This window comes from Esox lucius, chromosome 9 (genome assembly GCF_011004845.1).
Source record: "Esox lucius isolate fEsoLuc1 chromosome 9, fEsoLuc1.pri, whole genome shotgun sequence".
NCBI classification, from domain to species: domain Eukaryota; kingdom Metazoa; phylum Chordata; class Actinopteri; order Esociformes; family Esocidae; genus Esox; species Esox lucius.
In genome coordinates, this window is record NC_047577.1 from 18,626,469 (window position 1) to 18,651,365 (window position 24,897).

At 42.9% G+C, this 24,897-nt stretch overlaps 1 protein-coding gene across 3 annotated transcripts in view; it reads right to left on the minus strand.

Moving 5' to 3' along the window:
* Positions 1 to 4,302: 4,302 nt before the first annotated feature.
* Positions 4,303 to 24,897, minus strand: part of meis1a (Meis homeobox 1 a) — a 34,518-nt gene continuing 13,923 nt past the window's right edge. The window contains exons 9-13 of one of the 3 annotated variants that reach the window (XM_010889259.3): positions 19,224 to 19,300; positions 14,087 to 14,145; positions 11,911 to 11,973; positions 11,461 to 11,562; positions 4,303 to 7,913 (exon numbers count right to left, since the gene is read on the minus strand). In XM_010889259.3, coding sequence (XP_010887561.1) covers positions 11,504 to 11,562; positions 11,911 to 11,973; positions 14,087 to 14,145; positions 19,224 to 19,300 — 258 coding nt within the window. In that variant the 3' untranslated portion in view covers positions 4,303 to 7,913; positions 11,461 to 11,503. Of the gene's footprint in view, positions 7,914 to 11,460; positions 11,563 to 11,910; positions 12,001 to 14,086; positions 14,146 to 19,223; positions 19,301 to 24,897 lie in introns of all 3 variants that reach the window. The other 2 variants (XM_020049885.3, XM_020049884.3) reach the window with 2 other exon arrangements.

Here is a 24,897-nt window from a genome sequence, read left to right on the forward strand (position 1 = left end):
AGTCTGCATTTCAGTTTAATTTGCACATGCCTCCCAACTCCTTCAATTTGCCTCGATTGCAAATTCCGAATGCCATTGAGAATTGCCACAACTATTTATCTCACTTGTACATACATTATACTTAATACCTGTGCTTTTTCAGTAATTGGACACCTATACATTCCACTTGAATATACATATTTCTGTACTGCACTCCTCTATTTGCACTTCTGGTTAGACACAAACTGCATTTCGTTGTACTGTACTTGTACTGTTTAATGACAATAAGGTTTAATCTAATCTTGTCTAAGGAACTGATAACTGACTGAGACGTGGTGGCATGACAGGAAGATAGGAATGCTGGAAACCAAAACATTGTTAGTTGAAATCCCAGGTGAAGACAAATGACTGTAAATATGCACAACCACAATGTAATTATGTCTGCCAGATATGGCAGTTCAAAACCATAACTTTTTTTTACAACATTATGCAGATTGCTTTAGCTTTGGTTGACTCAGTCTAAGCTAGCTAGCAAATGTAAGTGAAAACTATAACGAAAGGTTTTCCTATTAATTATCTTCTTTGGTATTGTAGAAAAACAAAGGGAAATCAAGTATTTTACTGCACTGGTCCTTTAATAATAATTCATTAGGTTTCTTATTGCTCATGCACTTCTTTTCCCAGAGTCCTATGATACCTCATCAAACATAGTACACTTAATAGAGAACAGTAAAAAATAGTCAGTAGGTTGTATAGGTTGATGCACATTCACATAATGTACAGATACATTACCAGTCAAAACTTTAGACACATAGTCATTCATGGGTATTTATTCATTTTTTAAAACCAATTCTCCACATTGGCCAATAATGGTGAAAACATCAAACTTTGAAATAACACATATAGAATCACGTAGTACCCAAAACAAAATACATGTATACCTTTGAAGTTGCATTGATGATAGCCTTGGCATTCTCCCAACCAGATTCATGAGGTATTCACCTGCTTTTCTAACAGTCTTCAAGGAGGAGCACTTGTTGGCTGCTTTTCCTTCACTCTGAGGTCCAGCTCATCCCAGACAATCTCAATTGAGTTTGGGTTGGGTGATTGTGGAGGCCAGCTCATCTGAAGCAGCACCATCACTCTCCTTCTTGGTCAAATAGCCCTTCCACAGCCTGGAGGTGTGTTTTGGGTCATTGTCTTGTTGAAAAACAAACGATATCCCTACTATGTGCAAACCAGAAGGGTTGGCATATCGCTGCAGAATTCTGTGGTAGCCATGCTGGTTGAGTGTACCATGAATTTGAAATAAAACAGTGTAACCAGCAAAGCACCCCGACACCATCACACCTCCTCCTCCATACTTAATGGGGGGAACCACACATGCAGAGATCATCCGTTCATCCACCCTTACAAAGACACTGCAGTAAGAAACATAAATCTCAAATTTGGATTAATCAGACCAAAGGACAGATTTTCTCAGGTCTAAATGACAATTACTTGTGTTTTTCTTGGACCAAAACATCTCTTCTTCTTAGTAGTGTTCTTCAATGGTGGTTTCTATGCAACAATTTGACCATAAAGGCCTGATTTAAGCAGTCTCTTCTGAACAGTTGATGTTGAGAGGTGTCTGTTACTTGAACTCATTGAAGCATTTATTTGGGCTACAATCTGAGGTGCAGTAATGTGCCGATTAATGAGGTTGGAGATGCTAATGGACACATTCTCCATTGCAGAGGAAACTCTTTGTCTTCCTTTCCACTGGTGGTCTTCATGAAAGCCAGTTTCATCAAAATGCTTGATGCTTTTTGTGATTGCAAAGTTTTAGAAATTTCTGGATTCCCTGACCATTTCTTGAGGTTGTGATGGACTGTCGTTTCTCTTTGCTTATTTGAGCTGTTCTTGCCATAATATGGACTCAAAGTACAGACATGATGATAGTCCTCCGTATACTCACCCTACCTTGTCACCCTGTGTACTCAATGTAAAATATTATGAAGGAAAGCAATTCCACAAATAAATCTTTAACAATGCACATAACTGAAATGCAGGCCAGGTGACTTCCCTGTCAAGCTGATTGAGGGTATGCCAAGGGTCTACAAAGCTGTTGGGGAGGCGAAGCTGGGCTAATTTCAAGAATCTGTTTAAAAAAAATTTGGTTGCTACATGATTCCATATTTGTTATTTTGTAGTTTTGATATCTTCAATATGGAAAATTATAAAGCAAAAGAAATACCTTTGAATAAGTATGTGTCCAAATCTTTGACTGGTTCTGTAAATAAAATTAGTTGAATGACAACAAAAAGCAATGTTAAAAACAAAAGAGACAGACTATGTGTTTTGGTTGCAATAAGAACTTATTGGTCACTATCAATTAGGGCGGTTGAGGGACCCAGGCCCCCAGCAGATGCTATGTAAATACACTGGCAAAGTTCAGCCAGAAAAACCCTTCACAAATAAATGGCCCTGTCACAGACAACCTTTCATTAATCTCAACTTGTCAACCTTGTTTATTCAGGTTGGGGTGGCTGTGTGCGTGCATGTGTGCGTGTGCACGTGTGCTCATTGTCTGCATAAGTCCAAGACTACAACATCATTGATCAATGAGCACATACAATGTTAATAATTACCATTTATTTGATACTTCTTAAAATAAATATAAAATATATTTTCTTAAAGATCAGATTTTTTTCAGCGTTGAACATAAATACCTTTTCCAAAATTGTTCTAAAATATAATATTTTGCCTTTTGCTTTTCTTAGATTTAAATTGAAAAACATGAAGCAAAGATAGGAGCAATGGATTGTTTTTGAAGCATTTTTTAAATAGTGACCAAATTATTTTCTTCAGGGCATATGGAAAGTGACTGCTTTGGGTGGTCAACTAGCACAGATACTATTATCTCATACAGATAATATTGTCAATGCAATTCACTGTATCGCTCAAAACCCAAAAGCAACCTTCATCTGTTTTTATGCTTGTGTTGGGAAGCCACAGTTGCATGTGAGTCACTGCAAGGCTTTATATAATGTCAATATGTTCTATACCTTTAACAAAATGTTCATCTCTGAACTTCACAACATTGGTAATGATATTGACCTTGCTAGTTACAACATGTGAAAGCATTACATGTGACTGACTGTATGAGGGTTCAGAGCTACTCCTGAAACTTTCCGTCGCTTCGCTGTTGATCAAGACCGCTGATAAGGAAGGATTTGAATGCTACTGAATTAAACAGAAATTAAACCCATTTTACTGAATGTATCTTATCTCCAACAAACTACGTTAAAAAATCCTTCCTTGGTAAGAGGAGATCTTCCTCCACCTCTCTCTCCTCTGGTGGGTCCAGGCTGAGTGGACGTGATGGCCGTGCCATGGCCCCTGCAGCACCCTGACACAGATGAGACCCAAACGCAGAGCAGTGGACCCACCTCAGGAGACAGAGTCATCCGTCACTGCATGTCGGGCCCCCGGGGGCACCAGGGGTCGTGGCCTACTGATTCTGTCCATTGTTTCAGGGTGACTGCTTCTCCAGGTCGCCTCAAAGACAAAAGCTATTTACACTCTCTGGATCTGGGATGTCTCCATTCTTCATCTTGATCACCATCAGCATGTCTTCTACGCAGCTGATTTACTCTAAATCCGGAGATGTTTTTTTTTTTTTAACCTTTCCTGTTCTGTGGCAAATTACTTTGTTAAAAGCTCTACATGAAATTAAACTTGGTATAATTCATTTAGATGGTTTCCATCGAATATATATCACTCCTTTAAGTTGTTTTTAGCTTAGTTCTGCATTTATTACAGTGTAATAAGTCAACACATTATCTCTCTTGGTTGATGTGCAACTTGAAATTGCCAAACACCATATAATCCCTGAAGTGACCCGCCACAAACTTCATGTATTTTAAATGGGTTGTTTACACAGGACTTTTAGCATTTTTAATCAAGTAGGTATGAAGTGGCATGAATTCTCAGCTGAAAGAAATTTGCAACTGATGTCTAATCAAACATTTAGGTCGTATCCCAAATGGGACCTTATTCCCTACATAGTCCACTATTTTTAAGCAGGAGCTATAGGACTCTGGTCCTATAGTATAGTAGGGCACTACGTAGGACATAGGGAACCATTTGGGATGAAGCTTGCTTAGAAAAACAAGATGAAGGCAGTTTCCTAAATCCCCTAAAGATGGCAGTCAAACATGGGACTTAGTTCACATTGGTTTTATCAGAGGAGATAGCTGTGTCACTGGAACTGGAGACTTGCAGTTGAATCTAACAGAGTAAGAAGATGAAGGGGCAAAACATTACCAGAGTTACATTCACTTTAACATTATGGTGCTCATTTATTTAAATAAAATCACATTATAAAAATTGCATTTGGGGTAAAAATAAGATTTGTGGCCAGTTTCAAAATGCTTTTCTTTGTGGACCATCATCTTCACTCTAGATGAAGTGGATTACCCACCAAAAATTCCACAATATCCCTCAGTCCTTACACCAAATGACTAATTTAATTTAAAAAGAAGATAGATGGTTTCTTTTGTGGCTGCTGGCTTCCAAATGAGGTGTATCTAGGAAACTCCCAGCGGATTGGGAGAGCCTGTCTATTGAGGGAGAGAAGTAGAGCGTGAGTGGGAACTAATCTCTCCATTTAAGTGTTTGGGGCAGATTTACACAAATCCCCCCCACACCTCAAATTCCAGGGAAGTCTCTCATTTGTATCTAGCAAGGACTTTCTTTATTTTAAGCATCTTGTTAGTAAATAGTGTATGTGCAGTCTCTAATGGACATCTAAACAACCCTTGTACAGTCTTCACATTTTTGCGGCATTAACATGAAATCTCCAAAGGGATTACATTTGATGTTTTTTTCCAACAGATCTACATGAACTACTACTGCATATTTTAAAAGTAAAAAAAAATATTTAGAACATTTTCAGAATGACCAAGAAATATGTATTGAAGATGCATCGATTGTGTATGTCCTCACAAGGCAGAGCAAATCATTATGAAGCAAGCATACCCGTAACATGATGCTGCCACCACAATACTTGTACAAAGAGATCAACAACATCACAACCAGACCAAATTACTGGCCTGTAGGTAAAGCAAAAGTAAGTAAGCCTGTGCTAAAGAAATTGGCTCCAAATCTATTACATTTACAACATGATTATAAAACTGCAAGAAAAAACTGCAAAGACATTGTCTGAGTAAAATTCAATGCAAGACAACACAAGTGAAACTATATATTCAAGTATTATGGAGGTAGCATCAATGGGCAAGCTTCTCATTGGCAGGGACTGGGGGATTTGTCAGGATAAGGTTATGAAAGGAGTAAAGCCCAGGTAAAAGGTAAAGGAAACTCCACCCTTTTCTTCTTTGAAAATTATCCGTCTGGATTATGCCCATTGGATATGGCAAAATGAACAGAAATACAATGAATACAACAGAAGTCCACGTTCAAGTCTATTATTCTTTTGTTCTATTCATATTATTTTGATAAATATAATCCTATAATCCAAAATGTGTTTTGAAAAAGTAACCCTGGGATAATGTTTTTACAATTTACAGTAAATTTTACAGTAGCGAGTGCATACATTTCTAAACAGTTCCCCCGTGAGAACCGAACCCACAAACGTTGGCATTGCATGGGCCATGCACTGACAATTGAGCTATGTGGGACCAGCAAAACAATTTTCCAGCAAGACAATTACTTACATTTTTATGACACACCAGAATGGCTTTCACCAACAGGCACTGGGTGTTCCTGGGTGGTCCAGTCATGAACATTTGCTTCATAATCAGAGTCATGGTTTTAATATTGTTGTCCATCAATCAAATTTACTTTTTTGACACAAAAAACTAAAACAACTAAAGTATTATCTTTGTGAGTGTAAAGACATACACAATAAATCATAATTTTTTTTAAATCCCTTTCTAGATGTAATTTAAGTCATCAAAATGTGAAGACTGCAAATTGTGTGTAGACTTTCACTGGGCAATGCAAATTGTTCCTGGAGTTTCACATAAGTATTTGCACTAACAGCAGCCTATATAAAAGGCGTCTGCTTATTTACAGTCCCTGAAATTCCAGGGTAGATTCCCATTTGTATCTAGCTCTTCTTCTCAGCATGGAGGATGTTTGGTAGTGGCTGGTGTAGTGTCAGCATATTTTTTTGTCTCAGATGCTCTCCAGTTGGAAGTGGCTGAGTTTCAGTTCAATGCATTTTATCTGTTGAAAATTCATGCAAATATTTGAGTATTGAGTATAATTGTGAACAGATCAGTGAACAGACCAACCTCGTCTGTCCTCGTCTTGGTTCTGATATGAATACAATATCCCATCAGGCAAGACAACCTGACCTGTCCTTGTCTTGGTTCTGACGTGAATACAATGTCCCATCAGCCAAGCCAACCTGGTCTGTGCTGATCTTGGTTTCTGATGTGAATACAGCGTCTCTTCAGGGAAGCCCATCTGGTCTGTCCTTGTCTTGGTTCTGACGTGAATACAACGTCCCAACAGGCAAGCCAACCTTATGTCCTCAACAGCTTGCTTCCTTCAGCCACACGTCAAACAACAGCTGAGAAACCAGAGAGAGAGAGATAGTGGTTCTTACCCCCACAAACAACACTATGGATCTCTCACAAATGGCACCCGTAAACGTAAATGGCACCACAATTCCCTTTTAGTGCACTACTCAGAACCCTATGGGGCCGGCCCAAATGTAGTGCACTACTCAGAACCCTATGGGGCCGGCCCAAATGTAGTGCACTACTCAGAACCCAAATGTAGTGCACTATATTGACGGTAGGGCACAATTTGCAAAGGCCTTTCCCATCGCAGTAGGTGAGTCGATCCATTAAGTAGTCAGTAAATACAAAACTACCCAGGTGAGGCAGGGATGGGTGCAGCTATTTATGTAAAAGGCTACCTCTGCATTTGAGCTATAATTATTACTCTCATGGGCTAACTGTGTTGCAACACTGTAGTAATTATAGTGAAGGTTAAGTGTTATGAAGCCCTTTACTGCATTTAATATACTGTATTAACAGTTCCTTTCTGGTTTCCATAGAGCAAACTAAGAGAAAGTGATTCACTTAAGTATTTTTTATTTTCAAATGCAAAGAGGTTTGTGGTAGGTTAGCAGATAAAAGTCTATGAAAAAAAGACACACACATAGTGTGAAATGTAAATAAGACTAGTCTTTTTTTTTCAAACAGCATAGTATGACAAACCAATACCAGAGCACTTGCAACAGCAATTGTCACTAGTCCATAGAGTTTGTGCCAAAACAGTAAACGGCACACTATTGCATGACATTATTGCCATTTCCCAGAATTACAACAATTTAATTATTAAAAAAAAAAGGTTTCCAGGGTTTGTAAAAAAAAAGTCCCTCCCAGAAAATACAGATATCGGCTTCTTCTCTTGGTAAAAGTCCACAGCCAAGGCAAGACTCCCACCTCTGTTTCCATCCATGCCATGCAACAAAATTGGGAAAAAAGTACAATTTGTCTGTTTTGGTTGAATTAAAAAAGTATTGAAGTATCCACTAGAGAACTCAGTATTTGTACTTCCCACAAGAACAGTCCTCACAATGTTAGAAGTCCTCACAAGGCATGATGGGGCTTCCAAGGCCTTTCACAGTCAGAGTGGTGGTTCGAAAACAGTAGGAAAAGTAGAAGGGTGGGCTTCACTGACTCTCAGTCAGGCGATGGTGGTGAGTTTCAGGCTTGGCACCAGCGCAATTGATACCACTGGGTCAGAGAAGAGTCACGGAGGGAGCGGCAGCACTGGCAGATCCAGCCCCAGAGGCAGGCTAGGCGATGGGAGGATGATGGTGGGGGCACCAGTGTAGGTCAGAGTGATACCCCTATCCGTGTCAATTGGACTGCCATGGCACACTGCATTTTCTGAAGTACCAAGCAGTTCTGCTGGGAAAAAATAAATAAAAGTGTTACTTTAACACTATAACAATATAGTATTACTTTGTACTATAACACATTGTAGTGTTACTTTAACTCAATAACACGGTAGTATTACTTTTGCAATATAACATTGTGTAGTGATACTTTAACTCTATAACACTGTAGTGTTCCTTTAATGTTATAACTCTAAGTAGTGTTACTTTTACACAATTGTATACTGTAGTATTACTTTAACACACAATACTGAGAACTGTATTGTTACATCTACTCTATAACACTGTGTAGTTTTACTATAATTCTGTAATAGTATACTGAAGCATAAGTGTTGAATGCAGTTTGGTGGAGCTACACTTTGGAGATAGGGAAGATGAACAGAAAATGATCAGCGCTGATCCGGCCACATATCACAGGATTTTAACTCTATCGTTTATTACAATAAGTAGTCTATTAACAACAAATGTGAAGTTTTAAAGGATAAATGTTTGACCATCAAACCTTTACTGGTAGTAGATTAAAGATAAATTAAAAATAAAGTGGTATTTTGAGTTCTATTTATCATTATCACATCAATTCAGGCATTTTGATACAACATGTTTGTGCATTGCCCAGCTGTACTACAACATCCCTCCATTTGGATTTCACCTATCTCACTAACTGTCAGATCGGTATTATTGAAGGAAAGGCGAAGAGGGGAGGAGGGGTAAAAGAGGCCATTAGTATTTGGAGCCAGCTGAAGTGCAGCAGTCTATGTCTGAGCAAGAGCCCGGCGAGGCTGACCCACTCCGTTTCACTGACGTCAGGGGACTCACTCAACAGGCGCTACTTCCCGACGGAGAGCAGAGGCTAAACGCCCCCAAAGCAGAGTTTTCTCTTTCTTCTCTTTCATTCCCTTTCTTTTCTACCCCTGTTAGCCCCTTTACAGGACACCCCCAACCCCCAAAGATGGCCACGCTGACCCGTCAGAACCAGGTCAGCTAACCTCGGCCAAATAATTGGCGGCGAGGCTTCCGTTAAACAATGGCCAGCAATGGCGTTAGGGCGACACACAGGGGTCAGCGAGGAAGTTCACCAAAGCAGGCCTGTGGGGGTTTCTGGGTAAGAGAAGAAGAAAAAAAAATTACCGGGGGGAAATAATCCTGTACGCTCGTTATTAATTTGTGGGCCCATAATCGCCTATTGTCTGGGAAGGGAAAATTCAGATTTTGCCCAGCCTTAGCTAATTTTGCGGAAGAAGAAGAAAAGGAATAAAGAGGGCCAGGCGGCCAGGGAACAGTCATTTCCGCGGCGCGGAGGGGTCCAGGGGGGCTTCTGCATGGCTTGCTGCATCGAATCTGAACTGACAGGTGTATTGTTTCCCAAGGACCCATAAGCTCGATAATCGCGAGGGGAAGAAAGCATAACGTTCCTTCCGAGGAGTCTGTAATTGACTTTGGTTCGAAGTAATGTTGCCGAGTGACTGCGTTAGGAAAACCAGCCCGGGTTCTGAGTCTCTGGCTCGGCCATAAACGGCTCGCTTAATCTGCCCCATTAGCCGAGCTTAATGAAAATAGCAAATGAAGGAACTGGAGCCCTTAATCAAATAAGAGCGGGAAACTGTTTTATGTCTCTCGTTAATGATAAATTCATTCAATGGGACATAAAATAATATTGCTCGTCTCATGATTAATTGACCCTGTCGTCTGAGGGAACTTTAATTAGCCACGCTATAAGGCCCAAATGTAAATGTGAGAGAACTGGATGGCGAAACACTTAGAATTCTATCTTTCTCACATCCACTCCTATGCTTTCAGTTGTCTCATTAACATGTAAATGTGACAAATTCTTAAGTACTACTTTTTTCAATAAGCAACCCAAAAGTTGCTTTAAAACAAACACCAGACATGGAAATCTTTTGAAGTAGTTGTCTGATTCGTTGACCCTCTAATGGTTAAAAACCATAACAGCGTCTTTCCCATAGTGTGTCAGCAGTGGGAGCAATGAAAGGTCGCTATTTTTGTCCACATGCCCAGTCAAATAAATCAGTTGGTCACACCACTGGCGAAGACATATTTAATTTGGACAAAGTCAATTAGCTTTTGCCAGCCTTTCCATCCTGCTGTAATGCGGTGCTTCGTGTGTCTGTGCTAGGACACTATTTAGAAAATGGACTATCAAACAAGGGATCGACATAGTCACAGGAATGAGCAACTGCAAATCTGCAATATTCATCTTGTTTACTGCCAAGAGTGTCATCATGGCTGTAACTTTTTTTATGGAGCAAGAAGTGCTTGTTGTTGACATTCTTCAATGGCCTAATAGGCAAGTAACTCCAAAGGTAAACAGATTTATGACACCCGAGCCAACTCATTCCTTGGCATTGCTTCAAAACCATTTGCTGATTAGGCTGTTGTCATGGTAACATTTCTACAGTCCAGTAGTCCCCTTAATGTCCAGTGAGAGTGAATGGCTGGATGGACTGACTGGACTGACAGACTGAGTGGACTGGCTCTAAATAAATAGATGATTGGCACCCTGACTGACTGATTGATCAATACCAGAGCACCATGCGCCCAATGAAAACAATAAACTACTAAATGTGAGATAACATGAAATTATGTCACCTGATGTGTACTGTATTCACCTGAGGTGACACTTCCTGTATATGACTTTACTGAAAAAAGCTAACTAGCTAAATAGTATAGCTCCAGTAGCTGGCTTGCTTTAAGTTTAAAGCATACCACCCCTCAAAAATGGGCTATTGTAATCGAATACCAGTCTGTCAGTATGTTTTCTCTGCCATAGCTTCTTTCGATCACAATTGAGTGTAGCTGACAGGAATCATGGAAGGAAACAACTGCTTTGTGAAAGTTAGGCATATGGTCACTAACTCAGCAACAGCAGCTAGCTAGCTTATGGTACAACATAATCAACTTTATATGTGCTACACTGGTTAGCAGCATTCCTATTCCCTTACTGTTTCATGTGAAGTTTGACAGCAGGCATAGCTATGTTAGCTAGCTAAACTGGGATTTGCTTGATAGCTAGCTAGCTAATTTTGGCATGTTTGTTTACACTGGAAATGCTGCCCATTGGTCCACAAACTAGATGTAAAATGGTACTATAAACCTCTTGCTAGGCTTATTTAATAATGAATAAGGATAGTGTGGAAATTAATTCTTATATCTGTATGAAGATCATATTTTGGCAAAGTTATATTAACATATTATTTAAATGTAATATTATTTAAGTTGTATTATTGTAAATGTTATTTAAATTGAAATCAAACCGATCACTCTAACTGTCCGGGCTTATGGTTTTTATTTAAAACGTGCATAAAGCCCCGGCTTGTAATTTCACCCACCTAAAGTAAGAGGACTACAGTGGGGAGACATCAGAGGGCTCCTTCATAGTCAGGGTACACCGGACACGTCACTAGACTAGTTCTTCTCCTGCATGTAACCTGTCACTTCCTTGTTGTCTGCATACTAAAAATTCAGATTTTAGCTGCTTGCATAGTCTTACTAACGCACAAAATCCTTGATACACTTTATGTACGTGGTGTTGCTATGCTTACAGTGTGTCCCCCTGGGTTCTGCGCTGGGTCTTTTGGCAAAGGGTCACATGTAATGCCACTGGCCCTCCACGCCCATACCCATGCCCATCCCACCCATGGGCCCTGTGGAAAGAAGAGGCACAAATGAGACCGGTGCGAGGAAGGAGAGGGCAGAAGAAAGGGACAAGGGGACAGAAAAAACAACACATTTGTGCACATGGAGATTCGGGTCAGTGAGGTGAGGCGATGCAAATCTTGCAATGTGACCAACCACACCTGGTCCAGAAAAGGGGGTGGATGAAGAGGGTGGGCAGGGGAAGTAAATCAAGACTGCAACACTTTGGGGGAGTGGGGTGTACACTGGGAAGTGGTCAGGTCTGCATTGATGGTCGGGCAACTTGATAGCGTATGTGTGTGTGTGTGTGTGTGTGTGTGTCTGGGCCGCAGGAGTTTGGAGATAAGGGCCTTTACCAGGTGGTCTGATTCCCATGTGTGTCTGGCCGTCCATGACGAAGCCTCCCATTGGTTGACCATCTGGGGTGTAGGGTCCTCCTCCAGTCACTGGCGAAGATACACAGGCCGGGACAGAAGGAGATGCTAATTAGAAGCTTGCATATGTTTTAATTACACCCTATACCCATAACCCTGACTCTGCTGGTCTGTACTCATTAGTGTCCCTCTATTGTCCTCGATTAGACGATTTTTCCAGATTATTTGGAAGGCAATTATCTTGATCAAATGGGTTCATTACTAACAAAACATGGCTTAGGTTGTGTATTGACGATTCATTTCAAGTTGTCCTTAAGGTGTAGAATGTTCCATAACATATCAACAAGTTTTTTAAAAGGGTGTGCAGAATATATATATATATATAGCTGTATATATATCACATATATACACAGCTCCGGAAAAGGAAGTTGAAAAGGAAGGTTTTGAGTGAGGAACAGAAGTGTTAAAATTAAGAGACCACAGCAATTTTGAACACTTCTGTTCCTCACCCAAAAAAGTTAAGGTGCAGTCGTCTCTTAATTTTTTCCGGAGCTGCATATTCAGGTGGAATGTATAGGTGTCCAATTAATGCATTAATTACATATGGCAATTCTAAATGTGCAGTGGAAAATTTACAAATTTACAGAAAATGTACAGGTATTAAGTATAATGTAAAGTGAGATAAGTAGTTGTGGAAATTCTCAATGGCATTCTGAATTTGCAATCGAGGCAAATGGAAGTAGTTGGGAGGCATGTGCAAATGAAACTGAAATGCAGACTATTCACTCCTAGGATGATATTTTTTTACTTATATCAGCAGTTTATCTAGTTTATTCGTTTGCTTAATGTTGGTAGGTCATTCTACTCTGTTCTAATGTTCCAAAGAGGTGACATAATGGTGAAAGGTAGAGACAGGAATTGAACACTTCTTTCCGTCAGGGAGCCACATACACACGTACGTAAAGCCGGGAGTGTTAGCACTGGACCACAACTCCGCATACAACGAATAATGTTTGATAACGCCAGATAGCTTACTGTTCTGGCAACACGAAGGCAATTCCCCCGAATTACACAGTGGCACTATAAACGGCAAATAAGTAACTTATAACAACACTTAGACTCGTTAAGCACGTGTTTGAGCAAACCGCTTAACCATGATTACTATACGTCATTAAAGAACTACTTTGCCATCGGGATACTATTTAATCCATCCACCATTGCTTATGGAACAATTAGTGGCAAAGGAAGGATAGGGCAGAGCGGGCTGTGATTGGGCATTTTGTCTCGCTCATATCATAAAAGCGTAGGCAGCATCAGGTATAGAAGCTGGTTCTGGTTACATGAGTCGGAGCAACAGTTCAAGCTCGTCAGTTTGTCTTTGAACTTAACAGAGTCCCCCTAACGCAACCCTCACCCCTAACCCTGATCACAGGTCATAAATTTTACAGCAGCTCCAAAACAAGCCATGCGCCTGGGTACTCCTCAATCTTTAGCAGAGAGAAAGAGGAAGAGATAGAAAGAGAGAGAGACTAATGGAGTAAACCAGGGAACAACGTTTTGTCTATATTGTTTAAACAATTCTGTTGTGGCCATGTGCTATTAACCAAAACATCACTCTGAAATTAAAATTACATTTTTTTAAAACAGCAAGGTCAAATGAGTGGTCACATTCTAGCGTCAGATTCACTTGCTACTTATTTGTTTTTAATCCAAGGTCAAACTTTCAGCGGACAGGCCAGTCAAAGCGATTAGCATCTTTGTCTGGACTAATCCACTGGGTTTGAGAGGCCATTCACTGCCAGAGTTGAATCCGTCCGTTCACTTAACCACATTGAACACCCGAAGGCGCCTGGCTAGAATAGCAGGAGAAGTGCAACCATTTAAGGCCTTCAGCTTTTTTGTTTGATGGTTTTTAAATAATTAAAAAAGTGTACATGTAAGTTGATCTTTCTGTGAGTTGGATGACATTTTATTCAAACCATGAAACATTTTTTACGCTGACCTATTTTTCCTTAAAAAAAAAAAAGCCCATTTAGAAAATTGTTTACTTGTCTTTTGAAAATTGACAGGGTCATATTCATGTGTTCTTCAATTGTCTAAAATTGAAACAATTTGTGAGCTTGAATTGAAAAAAACTCAAACATGACGGAAGACTTGCCTGCTCTGTTGGACTGGTCGATCATGGGCTGCACTATTCTCCGTCTCGCATTGATGAACCTGAAAGAGTGTCAAAGAGGGGGTGGAAGAGAGAGAAGACAGCAACACGTTATAGATGTGGTCTGGCGAGCAGCATATGATTTCAATGTACTGTTTCGGGACGACAGAGAAAAAACATTCATTCACTTTGGCGTTGTGAGGAGAAAAAAATAGACTTGCTGTCAGCAATGGTTGCCTGACGCTTTCCAGGCATCTGGTCTACACTTTGCTAAAGGAACGTGGAAACCTCAACTTCCTCTCAAATGGAGGTTTTCCAAGAAGAAGAAGAAAAAAAAATCACACCTTAATATCATTTCAATAGCAAATGGACATTGCTGTTGCAAACATATGCATCCCTTTTCTCCACCAACTCAATATAAACTTTGTACCTGCACTCTAAATGTGTTTTAGTGTTGGTCTATGTCCAAAAGAAATGTAATGAGCTTTTCATGACATAAAATGCAACAAAGCGATGCTAGTAACAGGTTCAGGTACTGTACCAGTGCTCTTTTCAGAGTACCATCCCTTAGCACACATGCAAACAAAGCACATGCAAGGTTACACCTAAACCTGTCAGCACCAGAATAGCCTAGTTGTATTATGGAATGGCTGTTTGAAGAGATACATTCACGCACGTCCGCTCTAAGTATGCTTGTGCTCTTGAAAGCCATGATCCTGGTATGCATGACCCCCAACCTTTGACCCTGGGCGGCCTTGTGACCCACCGCCCTCGGCAGAGGAGCACTCTGGTCTTGCTCAGGCTAAAGCCTTGTGAACCCTCCCCGCGACCCCTGCCGACCCCGGGGAGTGAAAGCTCAGTGGTTCCCACTTGATTTATGTCCTCCTGTGTCTTTACCCCTGGCGGGATGGTTCCATTTCATCTTTTCTCCGAAGGGGAAGAAAAAAAGAGAAAAGGGGAGGAACTGGGTTTCCTTTTCAGGGAAACAAAAGCCACGCCACCTCCTTTCAACAGGGCCCGAAAAAGGCAGAAGTAGGGGGCGGGAGGATGGCGGGGGTGGGGGTGAGCTTGAGAGGGAGAGGAAGACACTGGGGAGGAGAGGCGGCAGAGGGCGAGCTGAACGACGACCAAGCTCCGCTACGTATCGACTCTGATGCATGTGTCTCTATCGGCCCAATGGAAACATGGCCATCGGGGTGATGTTTTGGAGGGCCCGACCACAAAGGCAAAGGGGGACCAATTACTTTCAAATCAACGCCGGTTCAAAACAATCCCGGCTCAATCCTTTAGCCCTGAGAGCTGCCACAAAAACCCACAAATCCTTGATGCCACTGTGACGAACGGCATTCGGGGAGCCCAAGGGGGAGGTGTGCGTAGTGTTTAGGGTCTCAAAGGAGAGAAAGTTGGAGGGGTGGAGGAGCTGCGGGGCGCTCCGTTTGGAGAGAGGCGGAGGGGTGGAGGAGCCACGTTTGTGTGGGAGCCCGCGCGCCACCGCTAGCTCCGCCTGCTAAGCGGCCAATGAAAGGCAGAACACAGCGCCATGCGGCGCTGTCTAGGCCGCGCCCCTCCGTCAGGGAGTTAAAAAGTTTCACCCCTGTGCGACCCCTTTGCACCATGGGACTGCGTTTATGGCCCTGCTCCAGCCTCACCCGCCCCCGCCCCCCCCCCAGTTTCCAACGTACAATAAGCATGACTATCCATCTCTGTGGCTCCTGCCCTCACAATGGAGGCCTATTCTACACACTGGGCGCATCATAAAAACCCTGCGCCTTGGAAGACATGTTGTCTCCCCTGATAAAGCTGTGCGCTTAGCATGTAGTGTAGAACGAGAAGCACCTCCCTCAAAACGTAGATATTAGTGGCCCCTAAACAGGGTTGGCATCTGATAAATTTTTTGGTTTTCAGCCAACATAGGCGTTGAAAAAGAACATTTGAATTTTGAGTTCCACTCCCTCAATTGGAAAGGGATCAATCTCAACCCTGATCCACAGCGAATGCAATCAAGTTCCGTGCAAAAGCAGCGGCCCCAGAAAATACTTTCAAGAACTGCCCCCAGTAAAGAGCAGCCTCACAGAAATATCCTCCGTTAGCTAATTTGGTGCGGTGGCATCTGTTCTTGTCTGCAGGCACACACCTCTCCTGTGAGGATTAAAACAAACGAGCGCTCCCCTCCAGACTGGGCCCCCCTGGTCGTAAAATGGCCCCTAAACCCCGCCTCCCTGAGTGTCATTCTCAGGTCAGCCTACAACTCCACCCCACTCTACAGCACCCGACTCCCCCACTTGCACGCCCACCCCTGGGTGTGTTTAAATAAACCAGTCCAGCTGTTTGCCGTGAAAACGCCATTTACACCGACGACCCCCCCCCCCCACAATCCCCCCCACACACTCCCTACCCTGTCCTCTCCCGCTCTCCCCCGCTCTCCCCCCGCTCTCCCCCGCTCTCCCTTTTCTCACTCCCTCTTTGCTATTCGTTTTGCTCCCCTCTCCTTCCCTCTCTCTCCCCCTCCCCTCTTTCCTCTCACTCCTCTCAATCCCCCCCGACACCCCCTTCCCCCTTTTCTCACCTGTTCCGTTCTGCACATGGCCCAGGGTGGTGAGGGGAGCGAAAACGGTTCCGCAACCTCCCCGCAACTGATCCTACTGCACTTACATTGCCATGTGGCTGGGCAGGCTAGCCCATGCATGTGCAAGATATTCAATGCAGTAACACCATTGTCCATGAAACAATGACTATGCATTGACTGTGTGAGAGTTTCAGGACCCAGAGAAAAACAGGGAAGAATAAAAAAGTGGTCGGTGTAAAGTGTGTGTTCAAAGACACACTACTGTATTACTGTACCCAAAACGTTAACGCTGACGGCGATCAAGAGGAGTGTGTGTGTGTGTGTGTGTGTGATGGCACAAAGGCACGCGTCGATAAAAGTACATGTGTGTGTATGTCGGGGCACATTGGTGCATCTGCGCAGGATTCAAAGGTTGCTTTTAGGAAGGGGGACATTTGCAAGCCCCCCCCAGCATCAAGCTGTGTTGTCGAACAGTGGGTGGCCATTACTTCATCCCGTAACCCCCACCAAACCCCCCCACGCCCGTAGACACCTCTCGCCCAACGCAGGGGTGTTTTTCCATTAACTAAAACGGGAGCCCCCTGCCCCCTAAGCATTACACACACACACATTCACAATGACTGACGTGGACACAAACATACAGGTAGAACACGCATACACACAGATACGAGAGAAATGCTCCGTTTGCACACGCAGAAGTGCTCACGCACGCACAGGGATTTGAAGCAGGTATAGGCGGAGACAATGAAAGCACATTTGCCGTTTCCTGAAGGCAAAGTTGTGGGAACTGGCTAAAGCCTTTTCTGAACGTTCTGCAGGAGAACATCGTGGCCTGGAATCGAAAAATGGCTCGTCAGCCGAGTTACCACGGCAACAGACAAAATAACAGTTGACACACAGTACGAGTCAAAACCGTTACACCAGTATGGCCGCAATAAGAGCAGAACAAAACGCTCATCTCCATAAAAGAAACCGACGTTTTCTGTCAAGATATTTCACTTGAATGCATTTCACGAAGCCCGTTTCACATAAGCAGTTGTCGTAAAGTGTCGTCTCCTGTCCTTCACACCCCTGTGGCCCAGTCCAGAACGGGTCTGCATCCTTCCCCTGCCTCACCCGCCTTCCCTACACCTCAGATTCCTTTCAGGGCCCAAGTGCTGCAACCAGCGTGCTGGGTCGAGAGGCGAACGGATGACGCCCCCTCAGAGCCATCTCCGCCCACGCCCCAAAACCGCCAGGCATCCCCTACGCAGCACACCACTTCCCACCAGGCTGCGTTCGGGGGGAAAAACCTCACAGGATACGGGGGTGTCATTTGGGGTGCGCGTCACGACTTCCGCCGTCAGCGAAAGAAGAATCGCCGAGCGGGCATCAGAGACACACCGGGCACTCCCGCCAACCTGGCAACGGCACCGGCCGTCTGTGTGAAAAAAGCAAAAATAAATAACACTCTGAAATGGAACAAAACAATCTGGTACCGCGTCCAATTGTCCAACAAGAGCGCAGGTTCGCGGTTTGCGTTGATAAGCAGAATTATAATTATACGGCGCCTGACTGAACAGGGCCCAGGCAGGTGCTCGGTGCTGATTGCAGCCGAGTGTGCAGTGACACGCTGGGTGCTCCTCTCTACCTGACTTCGGCACCTGTTCCCTCCATGAGGGGGCCATTACCTTCCGCCCTAATAACCGCTGAAGGGCGGCAGGATGCATAGCCACCCTTGCCGGTTTCTCACCCTCGTCGTAACCGCGCAACTCGGGGAATTGTTTTTTTTTATATTTCAGACCTCAAATGTCCTGTTCTGAGGGTATACGTTTTGGCACAGAGAGAAATGGTGTGCATGGTACAACAAGGCCTTGTAGTTGGATTCGTGTATATGAACAGAGAGATCTCATCTGTGGAACAGAGCCATTGAAGCCGTCTCCATGTTAAAGTCTGTACACAAACATTATCAGTTGTGAATATTGTATTTCTCATCGAGTGACTGAATCACCATTCTCATCGAGTGACTGAATCACCATTCTCATCGAGTGACTGAATCACCATTCTCATCGAGTGACTGAATCACCATTCTCATCGAGTGACTGAATCACCATTCTCAACGAGTGACTGAATCACCATTCTCCTCTGTGTTTTCCCTCCACAAACACACTGAATGAAACACCTTGCAGGCTTTTACCTCACACCTCGTTAATGACTGTCAATATTTCTCCTTAAAATAGATCAAAGTGCAGCAACATTGTCCTTTCATTTGGATTTCATTCTAGAAGCTTCCTCTCATTCCAATTAACCGAATCCTACAAACTGTAAGGGGCGGAGGGGTTTTAGTCGGGTTGTTCCCAGAGGAATTAATCATTCAAATCATTAGACCCAGGCAGCCTGGGGGACGGTGGGGGGCTAAATTAGACTGAATCCTAAATGCAACCCTGTTGGCTATATAGTGCACCTCATTTAACTAGAGCCTGGAGGTCTAAAGTAGTGCACTATATATATAATAAGTGTGCCATTCGGGATGCAGGCTTGTTGTTGCTTCCATGTAAACGCACAGAGATGCCAAAGAAACCCAAACCAACTCACCAATTGTTTACTTGTAGGATTGTCAGGCCTGTGTCCTGAGCCAGCTGTTTCTTCTGCTCTTCTGAAGGATACGGGTGCTGTTGTAATAAGACAGATACAAAGACAGAACGAGAGAGAGAGAGACAGAGAGACAGAGAGAGAGAGAGAAAGAGAGAGTGTGTTAATATAAAGGAATGGAGGAGCTGAATAACAAGAAAAACTAAAAAAGGCTTTTTTGTTGTGTCGGCGCTAGCCTAAAAGCAGAGTTGCCTAATGAGCGTGAACAAACGGAGGTGTGGCTCGGAAGACTCATTAGGGCAATATGAAATGGAGCATAATTAATGGTGTGTGTGTGTGTGTGTGAGCCAATTAGAGAGTTTAGCCGAGTGGAAAAACAGCTACATTAATTAGAGGTGGTACGGGTGCTATACACACACACACAGAGAAGGAGAGAGACACCCAGAGACACACATACACACACAGAGACACACAATCTCCTGATACAGCCTAGAGTAGACTGATCTGGGTACCTTAGCAGTGGGTGGATACAGATACAGGCTTGAGGCTTGACAACGTGTGTGCGATTTGTGTGGTGTATGTGTGGTGTGTGTATTACTATTGTTGTGAGAACCAAATGTCCCTACAAGTATGGTAACCGTAGTGAGGACTTTTAGAAATGGCTTTTTTAGCCTTTTGGTTAAAGTTAGGGTTAGGCTTCTAATGAGATTTAGATTACTATTAGGGTTAAGGTTAGGAATTGAATATTAGGTTCAGGGTTATGTTTAGGAGTTTGAGTTAGGTTTAGATCTGGGGGTTGTTTGAGGGTTATGGTTAGTGTTAAAAAATATTAAAAAAAGATATTCCAATGGTAAATTTTTATCAAAAAAAATCCTCAAAAGAATTGTAAAACAAGTGTATGTATTTGGAGTGTGTGTTTGGTGTGTGTGTTTGGTGTGTGTGTTTGGTGTGTGTGTTTGGTGTGTGTGTTTGGTGTGTGTGTTTGGTGTGTGTGTTTGGTGTGTGTGTTTGGTGTGTGTGTTTGGTATGTGTGCAATGGCGGCTCCTGATTGTGCACTGTGCAGTAGGGGTGGTGCCAATTTTTTATATCAACAGACATGTATATTGCTCACATCAAGCAATTCATTATTGCTCTAATAAAACCAATAGCAAGTAATCTTTCGCTCTGTCAACATGCTTGGCAATAATAAGGAACACTGGCAGTAGCAAGCATGGGGTTAGTTCACAACATGACAACAGAGATTTCTCACCGAACCAGAAGTAACCGTACACATGAAGATTATCAAGACTAATCTAACAATCCCTCCTCCAACATTGTTGCCAAGGTTGCCTTTTTAGTTAGCTACAGACATGAGGTTTTTTAGCAGTAGCTAGCAATGAAAACAAAATGATAAATCTTTCTAATAATAGTTTCATGCTGATGGCCAATGCTAAACATGAGCCAACTGGTTATTCCAGCTAACCATGATTACACATCTGGCAACAACACTTGTAGCAAAATTGGCCTGGCTTGCAGTAGCTTTGACAGCAACAAAAGTAACTAGATATTAGCTAATCTTTAGTTATGAAAGGTTCCGTAGCCTGACAAATATTTATTACAGCGAAAATCATAAGGAATCTGCAAAAACATAGTTCTCCTCAACAAAGGCATGTGTAGAAACTCTAGGACTTAACTCACTGTCCAGGTGTTTTAAATTGATCTTCACTATTAACACTTTTTTTCCCCCCAGATGTAATTAACCTTCTGTGAGGCGGTGGAACATGAATTAGCTAAAATCTAGCTACTAGTTCCAGCTGAAGATTCATTAACCAATGCTCCCACCATACTAGACACGAGAGCAAGCCTACCTGTTGGCCTTTGAGTGGCCCTCCTTAAATCATTGAAATTAGGGCACATGAAAGGATATATGAACGGAGGATACAGGAAGGAGGACAAATTGAAACAATTTATCAAACCAAGGCACAGTGTCAAACCCTCTGCATCGAATGCCACACTTCTCGGCGCACTTGGATGGTGTTTGATGTTAATGAGGGTTTTTTCTTCAGTGCTGAACCAATCGGTAATGGCCGCCTCGCCCTCTTGTTTTCGCTTGATCTGATTGTAGGTAATTGGCCTAAACTTAGTCTAATTCGGCGTAGAACGGGATAATCGCGATGTCGCCTCATCAAATTCTCTGTCGCTGTCTGACAGATATGTTCTAAGTTTCTCCCAGTGGCCTTTGTTCCTGAAAAAATTGTGGATAATTCTATCAACCACAAGATGGAAAATAGCTACTACAAATTAGGAAGAAAGTGATAAAAATACCCGGGGCCAAAAACTCTTATCTTCACAATGCTCTGTTGTATTGAGCTGGAACATAGTACAATTTCGATGACCACTTGAAAGAATTCTAACAGAACGTTTGAGTCAAAATGCTCCCACAGTCAGGACACACAGTGAAATAACCTAGACACAAGCAACTTTAACTTGACTTGAACTAGCTCTACAATTACATGAATTAGGGGAAAACCAGCTAAGATGTATCATCTTTGCGGAGCACAAAAGCAAAAACTGTCTCTCACTCATACACAGAAAAGGCTGAAAACCTCAAACCTAATTTCAGAGTTTCCACTCTGGGATCTAATCCCGACCCACCCGCTCATTATGAATTATAATCCTATTAGTGAAGACTAGCGGCTCCATGGGTAACCCCAGAATTAAGGCCAGGCCTGGGCCCAGCAACATCCCCAACCCTGTAATCAGCACTGAGGCCTGGGTCCTGTTCAATAGCACACAAAAAAGGAAACATTTTTCAACAGAAAACTAAAACACGTGTTTCTGATGGATGTGTTTAGTTCATTTTTCTAAACAAATTCTCCCTACTGGACATAACCCTTAGAGCTGACACAAGGAAGCTAAACTTGCATCTCAATGCAAATCCTAAGTTGTTGTTTCCTTCATTATATAAAGGTATGGTTAGCATCCTCGGATTTAGAGCTGAGTCTAGATCGGGGCGTATGTGGATATTTTGCTCAGAGAATTCACATCAAAACTGATCTGCCGCCAGCGAGCAGCCACTCCATGCTCAGGCAAGGACTGTGCTCCTGCATGGTTGGATAGAACAAAACCCTGCCCTCTGGGAGAATGGCTAGCTGACGCCACCTGAGTGTGTCAAATCACAAAAGAGACAGAGGACCTCAACAAAAACCAAGTGGAGAAGATACCTTGGGGTGCTCTGTGCCAAGGCTTATCTTACAATCAAGCAACCTGAATATGAGCTTAAGGTGGCTTCCGTTTCCATTTTCCAAAGCCACTGACCCCCCATCAAACTGAAGTGAGCCGTTAGAAAGTCAGAAGGTTGTGTCACAGTCCCCTGGATGTACTAAGGACCTCCCCGAGGTTGCTTCTTAAAAATTAATGTTGCTTGTCTTTTATTTTCATTCATGTTTTTCCTTTATTTTATCAGGTAAGTTGACTGAGAACACAATCTCACTTACAGATGCTCTAACCACTAGGCTACCCGAATCTTGTCTTGTCTCAGACTTCAAAACAACTGACACTAACACTAAACGGGAAAAAAATTGTCTTAGCTTCTACACAGCTAACTTCTCCAAACCAACTGACTCAGCAAATTTCCGAATTGGGACTCTACCTGAAAGTGAAATATCGCTAGCGTTTAGCTGGGATACTGGAACTGTTAACAGTCAACAGGTCCGTAACAACAGGCCTTTGTTCCCCTCCCTCTCCACTTCAATCCAGCCTGACCACTCAGAGGGGAACACTCCCATCGCCATGCCTTTCAGCACCACATTAACAGGAACGTAGAGAAGCATTGTCAACCAGGCCGATCCTAGCAGGCAGGTCTGAACACATCAAATGGGAAGGGGCCCTTTCTCTCCCAGACCTAGAAAGTGCTGGTTGGAGGCCAGTAAACACAAGTGTGTGCATGTGTATTTGCACACACACACACCCACACATCACCTGGACATAGGCATGCCCACACACCCACCTACACACACACACACACACACATATATACATTCGGGAAAAAACATCACACATCCACACTACATTATAGCTGGAGATAGTGGACCCTGCCTGGCGTCAACCACTAAGTGGCGTCCGCTGGGCTGTGGGTTGTGAGATGGCTGAGGTGGTGACAGACCAGCTGAACCAGTCTCCAACCAGCCTCCCACACAGCCGGCCAGCCAGTAAAGCAGGCAGACAGGCCAGTCAAGGCTCTAAACGAGGACCCAAAGCCTCGGGCCACATTCCTCTCCTGCCAGCCCCAGAGAGGGAGCGTGTCACCCCCAGCAAAAACGTCTAATAAGGGGTACTACCTACCTTCCGACCATCTCATTAGTAAACGGCAGTAACAAAATACGATGCATTTCACAGCTATGAGGGAGAAGGCGAGGCACAGGGAGGTTCCACACCTGCTGGTTGAAGGAAAGCTGTGAGCTAACGTGGGGTCGGGGGGGGGGGGTTCTTGAGCAGCGAGCTCTTTGAGTTCACGACTGAGTGATCAGCCGGGGCCAATTCAGGAGGAGTTTGGGGAGGGTGATTATGTCATTTACTGGACCAGTAAACCTGTTAGGTGGTTGTAATTACTGCTCATTTGGAGGGAGGAGGCGCTCCGATGGCGGGCGGTCTGCCCCGCCTCCAACCTGACACAGTTGAAGAGGACGGGCTGGAGGTGAGAGGATCAGCTATGTAGCAAAGGGTAGGCATACCTAAAAAGAATGTACACACCTATTCCTTCATAGTTTCTGTTTCTTTTATTAACCTGCACTCACTTTTAGATTTTTTTTTAAACAATGAATCCATGGAGAAATCCTAGATGGGATGATTCAACCACAGTAACGCTAAACTCTAAACTGCCCAACATATTTAATTACCAGCGCTCTTAACAACTTATTTTACGATTTCACAATTGTGCAATTTACAAGAATATATAATGTTTATTTAAAGAGTTAAGAGAAGGATACACTCCAAAAAAGGCTATAAGCTGAACACATCCAATGTGGGTCTGGCTACTACAGAAAAGCAATCATAGCATTAGACACAGAAAGATTCCTGTACAAAGCCACAGTACTTCCACTCAGAACGACACCACAAAGAACCAACAAGTCTATCTGTAAAGGTCATCCTATTTCCCACATAAAACAGTTTTAGTGACCAATTTTTTTTTTATTTAATTCCTCAAAATTTGAGAAAATTGTATTATCTGCTCACACGCAGCCTTCTACTGTTTGATATGGTCCAGTCTACAGAGTAACAGCTCAAATGGAGAATATATATTAAAAAAATGACCAGGTAAGTATACTGACAACATAGAGCAATTAGTGTTAACGGTTGTGCCCAGGACATAACGTCTGGGCTGAGAGTACTAGTTAGCCAACATTTGTTAGCTAAGCTAACGTTAACATAAGCTTTAAGTGCTACTGTAACCTTATGAAACATTAGCATGCTAAGTAACCATAGCTAACAATAGCAAACATTAGAACCTGTATCACAAGTAGCATTGCTATTTAACTAAATATCTAGCACGTTTCACTGCTAGATCACACTGCTAACCTGGATAAATCAAGGAGGGCACAAAGCACGGGATGCATTAGTACTGAGCAGCTAACTGATGTCATCCTATCTGAGGATAATAATAATAAATAATTTGTACTCTAGTCAGGTCATTGGATT